The sequence below is a fragment of the Sphaeramia orbicularis genome, chromosome 14 (assembly GCF_902148855.1).
Source record: "Sphaeramia orbicularis chromosome 14, fSphaOr1.1, whole genome shotgun sequence".
Taxonomy (NCBI): Eukaryota; Metazoa; Chordata; class Actinopteri; order Kurtiformes; family Apogonidae; genus Sphaeramia; species Sphaeramia orbicularis.
In genome coordinates this window covers 21,152,995-21,169,248 of record NC_043970.1, presented here as the reverse complement: position 1 = coordinate 21,169,248, position 16,254 = coordinate 21,152,995, and the positions used below count along the sequence as shown (strand labels likewise).

Here is a 16,254-nt window from a genome sequence, read left to right as displayed (position 1 = left end):
ATTCATAGGTCTTGCTGCTGCTGCATGGCTCATGGGACTGTAATCTAATTCAGAGTTGTTCAGTCGTGTTTATCGAGGTGACGTTAATGCAACAGTGCTGCAGCTCCTACTCTCAACACAACCTTTCCACAATGTTGCTTCCAGTAGATGGCCCTATTGTGCCTTTGTGTGCATGCCTGTGGGCTGCAAGTTTATCTCAGGACATCACAGCACCTTCATTTTTACTTCCCTTTTTTTTTCGTTTTTTTTTTTTTTTTTTTCGTTTTTTTGGGCATTTTAACACTGATAAAAAATGAAACAGTTTTCCCACTTAAATTCCAATCGGAACAAATGCAAATAGTTAGAATTTTATTGAAATATAGTGCTTACAGGTGGTTTCTGACAGCTTTTAGTGTGCACACTGAAATCTAATAAGTGATTAATAAATATATTAATACATTAATAAAAATGAATGGACTAGATATTCTTACCTTAACAGATATCTCCAAATTTCCATCATTTTGACACTTTAAACCAAAATGTGCCTTACACTATTTTTCAAACTAAAGGTGTGCACTAGAGTGTGTACTCAATGCCTGAACCACTCACAGCCTCCCTGGATGGATGGATGGATGGATGGAGCAGTTGTAGCAGTCAGACGCCGTGGCGCACAGCGGCGGGCAGCAGCTGAGCGGAGAGAGAGGAGTGCGCACGATAACAGTCTTGGAGAAAGCGGAATCTCATTTCCAATCCCTCTCCGCCGGCCGGTGAGACAGTGAGCAGGCACGAAGCAGGACACCTGAATGTTGCACGGCAAAAGGATGACCCTGAAAGGAAAAGCATACGGACTGATTCAAACACTTAAGAAGCGTCGGAACGAAAAAGCGTGACTGACTTTTCCATGGAGATGAACGCATGAGGGTGAGCTCCTTCTCCTTCACTTGGCACCAAGATACAAGTTGGATGTAAGCCGAAGAACTGTGAATTTTGTGGGATTGGTTTTAATACTTTTATTAGTCTGTGCAATTAGGGAGCCCAATTTTGGATTCACATTAATCCAAAAGAGTGATGCCCACAGAGCGCACAGCGGAGCGCACGACGAACATTAAATAAATTAAAAAGAGTGCCACATTTTTTCCCATCTTCTTCCTTTTTTTTCTTTTTTTTTTTTTTTTCCTCTAAAGACGTGGATCTCGACCTCGGAATTGCACTGCCAGCTTTAATTTAGGTGATGACTCTTGAATGTTTTGCAAAGCTGAGTGGTGGTTTTGCTGTGTTCACACATATGGGCACGCAAACTAATCCAAAAGGGAAAAACAACAACCTCACATCTGGATTATAGTGAAATGTCAGCATAACAGGAGCTGATGTTTTTTTCTTTGTTTTTTCTTTTTTTTTTTTTTTTTACCCCATGTGGTGACTTAGATTTTATTTATTTCACATGTAGATATATTTCTCTGCTTTCAGATTATATTATCAAGACTTAAAATGCAGATGTTTGGCTCTCTGGACTGTGTCATTTACAAACAGGAGCCACAGTGAAGTTGAAGAATAATAATTAATAATATTACAACACCTAACAGTGGGGGTGGATCATCAGCATCAATACTTGCACCAACACGATCACACGGACACGCCTCGAGGATCATTAAACAAATCAGATAAATGCAGCGCAAAAACCATCAATAGATGTATTGATGAGGTGGTATATAAAGCTACTGATTGGCTGAGCCTCGGTTTACTCAACAGCTGGACAACAATATTGTATTAAACTTTCACTGAGGGCTTGACGGGCAAGGCACGCAGTGACGAGAGTGAAGGATCAAGGACTTTTCCAGAAACATATTTATTTTTATTGCTACTTTTTTTTTTTTTTTTTTGCCATTAGGGCTATAGTGCTGATTGGAAAAAAAAAAAATCCCACCACAAAGCTGGAATACTCTGCCTGCTCTTCAAACTAGAATGTCTGCTGCTGCCACCACTGCTGCTGGAAGAATTTATGAACCAGGTACATTTTTTTGGCAAATTTTTCTGAAATATTTATAGCCTCTTGTGTGAAGATGGTGGCTGTGACAAAGAGCCTATGGATGACCCAGCCTGTGGGAGAGCTGGTGCCCAGACAGCAGCCCTCTCCCCCAGCTACGCCGTCCCTCTAGACCCTTCTTTCCTCAGAGAGGCACAGTCGCAGCAGGCTGGGGATATGATGGGGTGACTCTTTGACACCCCCCTCACCCACCCCCTCTCTCAGTTTATTAGCGGTGTAATAGAAACAATGGATCAAAATTTCTCAACGGTCCGAGATGGCAAGCAGCTGCTACCCGAGAGAGACTCATCCAAACGTGTTCTGACAGGATGCTTCCTCTCCCTCCTCATCTTCACCACGCTGCTAGGCAACACGCTCGTGTGCGCCGCTGTCACCAAGTTCAGACACCTAAGGTCGAAGGTCACCAACTTTTTTGTCATCTCTCTGGCTATCTCTGACCTTCTGGTGGCTATCCTGGTCATGCCATGGAAGGCGGCGACGGAAATCGTAGGGTTTTGGCCGTTTGGTGCTTTTTGCAACGTCTGGGTAGCATTTGACATCATGTGCTCCACTGCCTCCATCTTGAACCTGTGTGTGATTAGTGTTGACCGCTACTGGGCAATTTCAAGCCCATTCCGCTATGAACGCAAGATGACACCAAAAGTGGCATGCCTAATGATCAGCGTGGCATGGACACTGTCTGTCCTAATCTCATTTATTCCTGTTCAGCTGAACTGGCACAAAGCGCAGACCACCAGCTACGTGGAGCTAAATGGAACGTACCCCGGCGATCTACCCCCAGACAACTGTGACTCCAGCCTTAACAGGACTTACGCCATTTCCTCCTCCCTAATCAGCTTCTACATCCCTGTGGCTATTATGATCGTCACCTACACCAGGATCTACCGCATCGCCCAGAAACAAATACGGAGAATATCTGCACTGGAACGTGCAGCTGAGAGTGCCAAAAACCGCCACAGCAGTATGGGGAATACTTCGAACATGGAAAGCGAGAGCTCATTCAAAATGTCTTTTAAACGAGAAACCAAAGTCTTAAAGACACTCTCAGTCATCATGGGAGTGTTTGTGTGCTGCTGGTTGCCCTTCTTCATCCTTAACTGTATGGTCCCGTTCTGCGAGGCCAACTTACCAGACGGTGCCACTGAGTTCCCATGTATCAGCTCCACCACCTTCGATGTGTTTGTGTGGTTCGGCTGGGCAAACTCCTCCCTCAACCCCATCATCTATGCCTTCAATGCTGACTTCCGCAAGGCCTTTTCCATTCTCTTGGGCTGCCACCGGCTCTGCCCCGGGAGCAACGCCATTGAGATTGTCAGTATTAACAACAACATGGGAGCCCCTACCTCGAACCCAAACTGCCAGTATCAGCCCAAGAGTCACATCCCAAAGGAGGGCAACCATTCAGCCAGCTATGTGATTCCCCACAGCATCCTGTGTCAGGAAGAGGAGCTACAGAAGAAGGATGGATGTGGAGGGGAGATTGAAGTGGGGATGGTAAACAATGCTCTGGAGAAACTTTCCCCTGCCATCTCTGGGAATTTAGACAGTGACACTGAGGTAACACTGGAAAAGATCAATCCCATAACACAGAATGGACAGCATAAAGCCGTGTCATGTTGAGGAAAAGCAGTGATGGATCAGAATACAGTGAGGCATGTATGTTGGCACAAACACTGAGGAAAGAGAAGCAGCCAGACAGCAAGAGAAATGAAAGATACAGACATCTTGCAGAACATGCCTGACAGGGAAACACAGAGTTGGATATATTCAAACCTTAAGACTGTCATCAAAAATCTACATGGAAAATTCTACAGAATGTTTTAAAGTAAAGGCACTTTATCCTGGATATAACTATCTGCAAAATACTTTCAGCATTTATTGATGAAATTGTCATATTTGATGATAAATGTTGATAAGAATAATGTGAATATAAAAGCAGAACAAATGTGCACATGTTTGCATATTTCCGGTTACAAATACGCATACATGTGCATATGCATACTGTACAGTAACACCACCATCCGGGAAGGACTTCAACAGTATACACTGAAAGGAAGATGTAGTAACTATTAGCAAAATGTCTTGTAGGTAGGTGCTTTGTATGTGTTTCATACTCTTGGAAGACAGAACGATGTGGCTGACCTTGTTTTGGTACAGTTTAATTAGTTGTTTATTGCAGTCATTGATGATGATTTATTTGAATTAACATGAAAACATCTGTAACGAGGTGATAATTTATTTTAGTTATAAGTACTTCAGAAACCAAAGTAATAACCTTCTGATTCAAACTAGAACAGGCAGGGGGGCAGATAATGGTGTTCATTGAATTAAATGTCAGTTTTTGCACTGAAGGGAGTGCTAAACTACATGATGAGGAAGAGAAGTATAATTTAAATTTAATGCCGTAAGCTAAGTATTTTTATATGAATTTTTTAATTTTAGACCAGTCCTCTTCACATTTTCTTGCAGTACATTCAGATTTTATGTCCAGGGGTCCTGCTGATTTACATGACAGATAGCTGAGAGACTGAGGAACTTGCCTTTCCTCAGCTGCATCCTACAGTCTGTTTCCTTTCCTTTGTATCCCTCCCTTACTGATCTGTCTTCAGACTGGCCACCTGGGACGGATCAGTCTGGCTCACCTGAAGGATCCTCCCCTTTCTTCTTTTAGCCCTGTTTTCATTAGTTCCATCTCTGCTGTCTGCTTTTTTTTTTTTCCTCCTCTCGTGGGCTCTTTGTCTCCTCTCCTCTCCATTTCACCTCTCCTGTCCTCAGTCAGCAAAGTCCCTCTTTCCCTGATGCTGCCCTCATTTCTTCAACATCGTCAACCTCTTCCTCCTCGCTTTTCCCTCATTCAGCAGGGATCCTCATGCCTGTACTATTTCCTGCTATTCCTTCCACACTTCTCCTCACCATCGTCTTTGGCAGCCCTCCATTTACAGCATTTACTCTGCCTATTAGAAGTGGCACTAATGAGTCTGTTTTTTTTGGCACGAGTCAGTATTTAAAAGGTGTTGTCTGTTAACTAGAAATACTGCACTTGGACAGAGGAGGCAGAGCAGCGACAGAGTTCACTCAACTGGTATGCAAGTGACACTTTGTGACCTTTTGCGAACTTGCAGATATCTGATTTTCTAAATTGCTCATGCTGGGAGCCATGCTGTGCTGTAGTGGCAATGTGCAGTGTGCATAGTGACAATTTCAATGTTTGCATGGGTGGAGTTCAAGACCAAACACCATGTTGAGGATTACCTTCTAGATATGAGTCATGTGTTTTGCTTTTTGTATTAGGGATGTGTTTTTGCACTCTTTCAAAACCCAAAAATGCCTCAGAAAGATAAAACTGTTACCAAAATTCGAAAAGTTTGCTCAAACAATGAGATATAAAGACCACTTATACTAGGAAGTGGAACAGCAGGAAGAGGAAAAAACATCAATAAATCTGTTATATGTCAAGTCCACCCTAGTAATATTGGAAATACTTCACTAATGGAAGACAATTCATCATTTACTGTCCTTTAAATTAGATTAAATGGTGTCACAGTATAAGAGCAGCACATGCGCAATTATCTGGCTAAACATAATTAGGTGTCTTTTCACGAACACACTCAATTTCTCTGTTCGTCTCAGTGTTGCTTGGGGAATAATGCTTTCTGACGTTGTATGCTGAGCATCCACCACGCTGTGTGTCCGCGAAGGCGTGAAAATGTTGCACTTCAGAGAAAGGAATAGTTGATCCAATAAAAAGCAATTGGTCTTGAACAAGGCATTTGATTTTCCTGCTCTGGAAAATCCAATGCTATCTAGATGGCAACAAAGGGGGGGAAAGCTTTTAGCTCAATATATGGCTTGGCTTGTGACACAAAAACAACCCATTGTCCTCTCTGCCTCGGTCTGTCCTCAGCTCAACACAGGCCAGCAACTCTGCATATGTTAAAAACACATTTCTGCAAACTACAACATAAACCACTATTTTTTAATTTATATAATTATTCATAGTTTGATGTAAATTATGTTTCAAGTGCTGCAGTTTATATTGCAACTCCCTCCCGCCCCATACTTTCTAACCCTTAGCCTTTTCAACCATATCAGCTCAACATCCTTCCATTTTCACCCTTCACCAGTTCCTCCTAATTTACTCTTGGATTATTTCCAAACACAAGCCAGCTCAAACATACTATAAAATGTGAACCGCACATAATCTGTCAGGATTGGACATGGGAGGGAACTGCCTCCGGGGAAGCTGTGACCACCCCTCCTCCCCCCACCACCACCATTTCCTTCCCCTCTCTCTTTACTCTATCTCTTTCTCTTTTCTCTTGGCTGCTTCTGTCGACTTGATGAGCGTTCCCAGTGTTAACACAGATTGAATATATTATTAAACAGACAGGACCTACTGTTTCCCTGCTGTAGTGTGAGTCACAGAGCTGAAACCTTCTCTACCTGGTTATTATTATTATTATTATTATTATTATTATTATTATTATTATTGCCAAAATGGTTATTTTGGCTGAATGTGGCTGTAGCTGTGATTTGCCCAGCGTTTTTTATAAGCTAAATATGGGTTTTCCTCATGAGATTTTGCATTTGTAAAACATATATAGACATTAATGTGCCATTTATTGTGACATCATTGGCATCAACAGGTTTACCAGATGTTTTCCATATAAGCTGTATACATTCATAGAGACATAACTCCAGCTGAGAGTAGAGTATATCTTCAATGTGTCTTGGCTCAATGTAAAATCCCCCCGAGCCCTCACCTTGTCAAATCGGTGAGTCATCTTTCCAGCTGGCTTTGATTTTGGAAAAGTGTGATGTCAGGCAACAGTCCCACAAGCAAAATGTTTTGTTTGATTCTAAGCGTCTCCTCCAGGCCGCCCTGCAAGTTGCTCGGGGGAGGTATAGTGACAGTACACAGTCACTCAATCAACGTTGTTACATGATGTATGCCAACATAACTAAATCTGACAGCGCGGAATCCCTCTTTCCCCTTTAACCGACGGCGGGCCAAGGGACGCGGGAGACATAGGGCCAAAGAGCAAACCCAGGCCCTGGGAATGTGGATGTCTTATAACGACAGTTTTCAACTAACTTTAAATGTCTCGCATTCCCTACCTCGACATCAATTCAGTGACAAAGCTTCATGTAAAAGACAAAAAAAAGAAAAAAACAAAACAAAAAACTAAAACTAAATGGCAGTATTTAGGGAAGGGGAGTACAGGGATAGAGTATTGTACAATGATGTTTAAAATGTAGTTGTGATGAACACAAGTGCTTTTTATCTTCAAAAATCCTTAATGTGTGTAGCAAACTTTACATGATGTATGTTTTCTCCAGTGTGGAATTATAATTTACAGTAAAGTTCAGCAGTCACTGACTATTTATATACTGTATTTATTAATTTACATGTTACTGGTGGTCATTCATGAAAGTGATGTCAAAGATTATAACCCTCGAAATTATAACAGTATTTAGTTTACAGTTTGTACAAAAATGTGCCCTTCTTGTAAAATAAACATGTATGTATTTTTTTTTCATCCGTGCTCAGTGAGTGGTGTTCATTTGAGTGGGGTGCCCGCTGTGAGTGGTGTTGTACCTTTAACACTGAGTGGGTATTGGAAGATCATGTCACTGCAGAGGATCGATGGAAATTGATTTTGAACAGTGACGCATATTTTTTTCCAGCTCCCTGAGCAGGGTGTCCTCACTGTGTTCCTGCTTTCGCCCCGCATTTACATAACCTGACAGCCACTTGACAGGTGACACCTCCCTCTCCTCTCCTCTCTCCCTTGCCTCGTTTGTTCACTTAAAAGGGAAATGCATATGCAGTCACATGCAAGTGTTTTAACATTTCAAGAGCTGAAACTGAATGCATTCATGGAAGAAAAAAAACGCATATTTTTATCACATACTGTGTTACATCTAATCCTGGAAGTAATTCGGCATAGGACTGATGGAAAAAAACAGATTAGACAGAGACTTGAACAGCTTTCAGTTTGTCTTTTTTGATGTTTTGTGTTACGAGAATTTGTTTCCACACTTCTAGTCAGCCTTAACATTCTCAGACATGCAATATATATCATAGCTACTGCATCTGAAATGAATTGAAGTTCTTGCCTTCCCATTTTCAGACCAGGTGGAATGGTTGTAAAAACATCTTGTTAAATCAACTTTGGTAAGATTAAAAAAAACATCTAAATCAATATTTATATGCATTATGACTTCACAAAGCTTATCACCTCAGAGTGAAACTATGTGAATGCTGAGTTATACTTTAAAGTGCTGTATTTTACAGGAAGTAAAAAAAAAAACTGATGAATGTGTTGTGTAATCTCATTTCACACATTCATGCATGTAGTTTATATACACGAAGTAAGATTTCCTACCTGGCAGATATGCCTCAAAATTGAATTTAAACAGAAAATAATACAAAGACAGGATTATGGTGAGAGTTTAGTAAGAGAAATAAGAGTATGTGCATCTTAAAGGATCCTGTTGTAAGTACAGAGAACAGAGAAAATTAGACAGAAATGAGTAATTCAGACCAACAATTCATTCACATTTATACTGATGGATGTAGAATGCTGTGGTTCCAGAGGTTAGTGCTTTTCAAAAACCATCATAAATCATCATGGAGAAAACAAGTTTTTTTTTTTTTGTTTTTTTTTTTACCAGCACCTGGTCTGATGACACTATATTTACTGTTCAGAAAGGTACAAACAACCGTAACATTTGACATGATCATGATTTGTGTTATAATAACTGAAGAAACCAACAGTACAGTTGACAGCTGTCTCCTTAATGACAGTGTTGACCCGTCTGCCCACTTTGACCCCCTCCCCTGCCCTTTGAAGGTTTATCATGACAGCTTATGTCATAGCTCCTATATGCTAAGCTTTGTCACTTTAACATGTCCACTATAACAGTACATTCACTCGTGTCACTGAGCCACACTGGATGGAGAACTGTTTGTAACTCTCTCTGATGCTGCTCGTAACTGTAACAGAAACCTATGGTGGCCCTGAAGGGCAAACCACAACAACAAATCGCAAAGCACTCAAGACAAAGAAAGGCACACAAACAAGAAAAAAAAACACACATTAGAAAACAAAAATCACGCAAACAAGAAACAGGTCCTACTGGAAGAAATAGGTATAGTAACTGTTGTGACCAGGATCTGGAAGCTGTCTGAATTGTCTATCTGACAGGTGGGAAAACCGGAAGTTTATTTTTAAATATGGCCAACACCGAAGAAATGATCTGGGATTATTTTGAAGCAGGGCATGCTTACACCCAGTTTTTGTCAGGCAGCCATATTTAAATATAAACTTCCGGTTTTCCCACCTCTCAGAAAGACAGTCCAGTCAGCTTCCAGATCCTGGTCACGGCAGTTACTGTACCTGTGTTTTCCAGTAGGACCTTTTTCTTGTTTGCATGATTTTCTTTTTCTTGCGTGTTTTTTTTTTTTTCTTGTTTGTGTGGTATTTTTTTTCTTGTGTGTGTTTTTTTTCTTGTGTGCCTTTCTTTTTCCTGTGTGCTTTGCGATTTGTCGTTGTGGTTTGCCCTTCAGGGCCACTGTAGAAACCAGTCCAAGCTATTAAGGTTTACTTCATGCATTTACAGCAAAATGCCAATAACTATTTCAAGTATAGTGATCTGAGCTAAAATGCTGTCAAACAGGTTTTTACACTAAAAATCCATGCTAAATCAAAATGGATTGGGTTACGTTTTATTTTGTACGACAATGTGTATGAAAACAAATTAGGGACAACCTTAAGATAAAAAAAGAAAAAAAAAAAAGAACAGGAATGGCAAAAATAAAATTAAATTGAGTGGACTGTTTCCTGTATTATGAGGAATGTAGAGCATCTCCTTAAATTATACTGTGGTATAGGTTTCACAAATAATAAAATACTGATTCACTGACTTCAGTAAAATTAGAAAGATATTCACAGATTGACACTTTCTGGGTTAAGCTGGTAATCATGACTGTATTTTTCCTTATAAATATAAGACTTTTTACTCATAGAACTGCAACTGAATTACCTAACATTGTGACTTATTTGTTGAAATACTTTATTCACAGAGTCTTTTTTTTATCCTCAGTGTAGCTTTAATCTTCATTTATAAATGTGTTCGAGGGTAAAAAAAAAAAAAAAAAGAAAAACAGCAAATTGGAAAGCAAGATTATGATTGTTTACATTTTTAGAACATCCATCATCTGAAGTAGTCGTGACTTTCCCATGAACTTCCTATTTTAAAAAGATATTCATCAGTATTTGAAGGTTAAGATGTTAGAAGTTGTTGGTGAGTGATGCAATTCTGAGGATAAAAGGTTGTGTAAAAATAAAAGGAAGTTTGGTAATCAAAAAAAGATTCGTCTGATACAGTAGCACATCTCTGTGTATTGATATTTAACCTGTCCTGATCCTGGGAGAGAGACAAAGAGAGCTAGGAGAGGGGTCACAGTGGAAATACAGTCAAGGTTAATGAAAGACTGCAGGCAGCAAAACACACGCCTGTTCTTGTGTGTGTTTGTGTGTGTGTGTGTGTGTGTGTGTGTGCACATTGCTGTAATGTGCTTATGTAACTACACTAGTGCTCATTCTGCTCCTTTGCTCAGTCCCACCTTAACAGTAGCAGCAGGCAGCTTCATTTTAGACCTCCACAGCCTTCCCATCACAGTTGGCAGAATAAAGTGCTGCCATTGTACATTTCTACAAACCACTGTCTAATCTCAGTGTTTATGAACTATAAATATGTGTCATATCAATATTTCATTTCTGTACATGAAAAATGTCAACTACTCGTGTTTCTCAACATGCCTCTCAGATATGATAGTATTAGGCAGGGTACACACTTAAAGATAATCGGGCTGTTTTTGTCCTGATTTTCGCCCTTCCCGACCAAGAACAGGAAACGCCAGATTATCATATGTTTTATAAGATTATCCTATCAGATTATCCTGTGGTCTGAGGTGTGTTAAGAGTGAATTTGTCCCGATAACCGACCCTGTAATGGGTCGGGGCCGACAATCGTAAATATTAAACTTGTTCAATATTTACGATGAAAAATCTTCATGTGTGGGGAAAACCGACAACTCCTGTGCAGAGTCCTGCATGGGTCCACTTTTCCAAACCCACACCCACCTGTACCCACAAACATTAGACCCGCAACCTGACCCGACCCGGGATTAAACCCATTTTCTACACATAACTCACTTTTAAGGGCTTCATTTTTGCTTAAAACACACATCATCATTAAATCTCTAATATGCCCTGCTCAATGACATCTGTGTCCGGATGTAAACAGATGTGAAGCTCACTTCCTAATAAAACCGGATGTGGCTCAACCACGGTCCAATTTGATGATCATCATCATTAAATATCCTACAAATTATTTTCATTCACATATTTTTATTTTTTCACATTCTTGACCACTACCCACCTGCATTTTGTTTAATTTTACCCGGGCCCATACCTGCAAAAATTCTTCTTTTTTTTTTTTTTTTTTTTAGCCATCCCCATATGCTTTTGCAGGTTACCCAACCCTTTTTGTCTTACTGGCCGACAGGCCGTAAACTATTGTTGTCATGTGGCATCCGTCGTTGTCGTCTGTCGTCGTCTGTCGTTGTCTGTCGTCGTCTGTCGTTGTCTGTCGTCGTCTGTCGTCGTCTGTCGTCGTCTGTCGTTTTCAATTGTCTTCTTCTCCGAAACTACAATTCCAATTGATTTCAAACTTGGTATACAGCTTCTTTATGATGATGTTAACAAAAGTTAGTGAAATTATTTGGATCCAGATCTGATTCTGGATTTGGTGCGACTTTGAAAAATGTCCCCATTATAAGAGATAGGAAGTGGATCGATGCAATAACTCAGTAAATATAAATGATATCCAGTGTAAATTTCTACAGTCCAGCCCTGATGGGGAGATGAGCAAAACATAATGGCCACATGCTGATCAGGATCTTCTTCTGGATCCGGGAACTTATGGAAAATCTAGCATGGGCTCTTATGGGGAAAACATTTCAATCATCTTCTTCTCTGAAACTACAGTTCTGATTGACTTCAAATTTGGTATACAGCTTCTTTATGATGATGTCAACACAAGGTATTGAAATTATTTCAATCCGGATCTGATTCTGGATTTGGTGTGACTTTGAAAAATTTTCCCATTATAACAGATAGGAAGTGGATTGATCCAATAAATCAGTAAGTATCAATGATATCAAGTTGAGATTTGAATTTTTGACAGATCTGATTAGAATATGACCAAAACATGGGCTATTTCTGTAATATAATAAATACACAGAACTGGGTGATAATAAATGGCATCTGGATACATTTCCCAAAGCTTTTAATTTGGCCGGTAAGCTACAGGGCCATTGGTCCTGTTTTTTTTTTTTTTTTTTAGTGTGTGTGTGTGTGTGGGGGGGTTCCCGACATGATTCAGGACTCCCAAGTCACGCTATGTTTTGGTCTTCTTTGTTTTATTTAGATCATGTTTGATCACACAAGATTTCTGGCTTGGAGGACTAGATTCTAGATCTGTGGTGGGACTGAATCTTTATGTGTGTGGCATGCTGGGTTGAGATTATCAGAGCACACCACACACAGTACAATCAAAACTGTTCACTGCCTGATTTTTTTGTCTTCATGTGTGGAGTCTGTAACAGATAAAAAATCTCCTCAGATTTAGAAAATCCTTGTGTGTGTACCCCGCCTTACTAACCTTCAAAAACAGTCACTGATGACTAAAAACATCCACTGAACTAAAATGTTTAATAACTTTTGAACCACCAATCATATCAATACATGAAAATGATTCAGGTGAAATGCAGTTTATCAGCTTTTCAGAGGCTCTGAAGTGAATGTGGAAACATCGTCATCTTCTGTAAAATTGATTCACCAGTAAAACTCATGTAGTTTGACAAATCACAGTGGATTCAGGGGCTTTGTTTTACATTTAGTAATTAATGTACATTGCCAGAAAAGTCACTTTTTGTTCAGTTTTCTCTGGGTATAATAACCTTTGAATTTACTCTGAGCTTTTATGAGCATCTACATGATCTGAAAATAAAACACAGTAAAATGCCTGCTTTCACTGAAAATGCAAAGGATAATACAATAAAGGGTTATAAAATACTAAAAATAGTTTCAGGTCTTTAAGAGTTGAATAACTTTCTTTGTCTGGTTTAGACACTGTCTGCGTTTAGATAGGGTAGGAGAAGAATAAGAGAGAAAAAGTCTGCTAAGATGTGATAAAAATGATTCTCAATGTATTAATTAGTATTTAAACTGAACAAAAGCCCTTCCTCACCTTAACTAAACCTCTGCCCAATGCCCAAGACAATTTCCACAAATGCATTTTATGCAGATTTGAAATTTTGCATTGGAAGAAAAATTTACTGAGATCCAAAGGGTTTTACATATCTATAAAGTGGTTTTTATCTTGTTAAAAAAAAAAAAAAAAGGTTAATGTGTCTTAAGGGAAACAGAAACACTTTTGTTGAATAAATTCAGATGAACATTTAGTTCTCCTGACAGATCAGCTAGTCCAATGCTTTACTTCTTCTACTCTCTTTATTAATGTAGTTCATATCACCACCTTCTGGAAATGAGGCACAGCTTACTTAATTTGCTCAAAACAAATTTATGGAAATAGTACCTTGCTATTTTTTTTTTTGTTTGTTTGTTTCAAGTCTGCTTCACTTCAAAGACAAACTAGATAGAGATACAAACATCTGAGGTTTGCAGAAACATTCACATATTTAACTGAAGATAAAGAGTATTGGACATTTTAATCTCAGGTCTAGGCCTTCCATCTTTACTGTGATACATCTGAAAGGTGTAGACTGGGGGCAATGTGGAGGCAGCTGGGTGAAATTGAGACAATACGTTTTCGTGATTGCTTTCACAGTTTCAGTAAAGCGAGGAAGAGGTGGACCCAAATACAGAGGCAGGCATTAGCAGTTCAGGTTATTCTGTAGGAAGACGATGAGGGAGTTCAATAGGATCAGAGGTTCGACAACAGGAGACACTGTCCATAAGAAGAAAAAAACACACACACACAAGGGAAGCACAAAGGAAGTGTGGGTTCACAGCTCGACGGTTGTATATGTTGATCTGGTAAGGAGAGGGGGGAATAGTGTTTGGTAAATATGCTGGGTCATAAACAGAGGTATAGGAGCAGGTGGAAGAGGCAGGAATGACTGAGATGCAGGAGGAGCTGATTACCAGAGGGACTAAACAAGGAGGGGAAAGAATGAAGCAGAAACAGAGTGGAAAGAGGGGTTAGTGAGGGGAAAAGCCAGGGCCAGAGGGAAACAAAACAAGTAAAGGGATGTTTCTTGCATCCAGCGTCCTTCAAGGTTGAAAAATTTATTTTGAAAGTAGAAAAGCACTCTGAGAGCGCAGACTTCCGCCAAGGCAGATCATTTGTTCCTTGTGCCAGAATCAATATTTCCTGAAAATTTCATCAAAATCTGCCCCCCTCCTCCCCCGATCACCACCAACATTTTATCATTTGTTCCTTGTGCCAGTATGAACATTTCCTGAAAATTTCATGAAAATTTGTCCGTAACTTTTTGAGTTATCTTGCTAACAGACAAACAGACAGACAGACAGACAAACCCTGATGAAAACATATCCTCCGCCGTTTGACTTGGCGGAGGTAACTAGAAAAGCGATTGGATAGCGCAGACTTCCACCAAGGCAGATCAGCCCCCACCCCACCCTATCACCACCGAAATGTAATTATTTTTTCCTTGTGCCAGTATCAACATTTCCTGAAAATTTCATCCAAATCTGTCCATAATTTTTTTAGTTATCTTGCCAACAGACAAACAAACAAACAAACAAACAAAAAAACAAAATAGAAAAGCACTCGGAGAGCACAGACCATCGCCAAGGTAGATCAGTCCCCCCACCCCCACTCCACCCCCATCACCACCAAAATTTAATAATTTGTTCCTTATGCCAGTATCAACATTTCCTGAAAATTTCATGAAAATCTGTCCATAACTTTTGAGTTATCTTGCTAACAAACAAACTAAAAACACCCCACCCCACCCCAAAGGTTAGCCTGTTAGCTAGTTAGTGCCGACTGCATCTGTCAAACTGATCTATAGACGACCCTGATCTAGAATAAGAGTTGTATGATGGTAGAAGTGTTTCTGGTCTTCACAGATGTTTAGTTTGTTACTCCTTTATTCATGCTGTTCAGTTCCGAGGAAGTAATTAAAGTAACAGTTAAAACCATCACTAACTGAACACATAGTTAAGTGATGCACAGCTGAAAAATGAACCAGGATTTTAAAAGGTATTTAAGAGGTTTAAACTTGTGATCTATTGCAGATAAAGCCCTGCCTATAAAAAAAAAAAAATACACTAACTACAAAAGCACTTGGAGAGCGCAGACCTCCGCCAAGGCAGATCAGTGCCCCCCCCACCAATCACCACCAAAATTTAATAATTTGTTCCTTGTGCCAGTATCAGTTTTTCGTGCAAATTTCATCCAAATCCATCCATAACTTCTTGAGTTATCTTGCAAACAGACAAACAAACAAGCCCCGATGAAAACATAACCTCTGCCATTCCTTGATGGAAGTAACTAGTGGTTCCTATACACAAATGAATCTGGACCTGAAATAGAATAAGTACTTATATTCTGAAATCAATGGGCTATATGCAGAGAGTTGTGTTTTCTTACTGAAGTAATTCATTAAATTTGTCCTTGTCCACTCTTTACCTCTCCTACTTTTTGGATGCTGCCTTGATAGTTAAGTGCAAGCATTTATCTGTTTACTAGACAGTTGTGACTGCCAGATGCTGCTGTGTAATGGAGTGAAAAATGAGCAGACATGGCTGTCAAACCTCTGAATGATCTAAATGAAGTACTTGGGTTTATTATTGCAGTTTAATTGAGGACAGAGATATGCTTTAGGTTGTGGTTTTCCAACACCGTCATGCTCTCCAGGTTTCAGATCAAGATGCTCATTATTGTGTCTTAAGCGCTTAACCCATAAAGACCCAGTGCTACTTTTGTGCCAGTTCCCAAACAAATTTTTCTCTCTATTTAACCTTTCTTCAGTGATTTATCACCATTTATTGTAATGTTCTCCTCTGTATTGGGCATTTTTCAGTGTAAATCATGTATTTTCCCCTGTATTTAATTTACTGATTACGTAGATGTTCATAAAAGCTCAGGGTAAAGTTGAGGGATATTAT

The 16,254-nt window shown here is 39.7% G+C and overlaps 1 protein-coding gene across 1 annotated transcript; it reads left to right on the top strand.

The window, feature by feature from the left end:
- The first annotated feature begins 629 nt into the window (after nt 1-629).
- On the top strand, nt 630-7,563 carry drd1b (dopamine receptor D1b). The gene has a single exon (XM_030154029.1). The coding sequence runs from the start codon at nt 2,252-2,254 to the stop codon at nt 3,641-3,643; it is 1,392 nt and encodes a 463-aa protein (XP_030009889.1). The 5' UTR covers nt 630-2,251; the 3' UTR covers nt 3,644-7,563.
- The last annotated feature ends 8,691 nt before the right edge of the window (nt 7,564-16,254 follow it).

Excerpts from the sequence above, each read along its gene's own strand:
- drd1b (XM_030154029.1), top strand. The coding sequence starts at position 2,252 with ATGGATCAAAATTTCTCAACGGTCCGAGATGGCAAGCAGCTGCTACCC.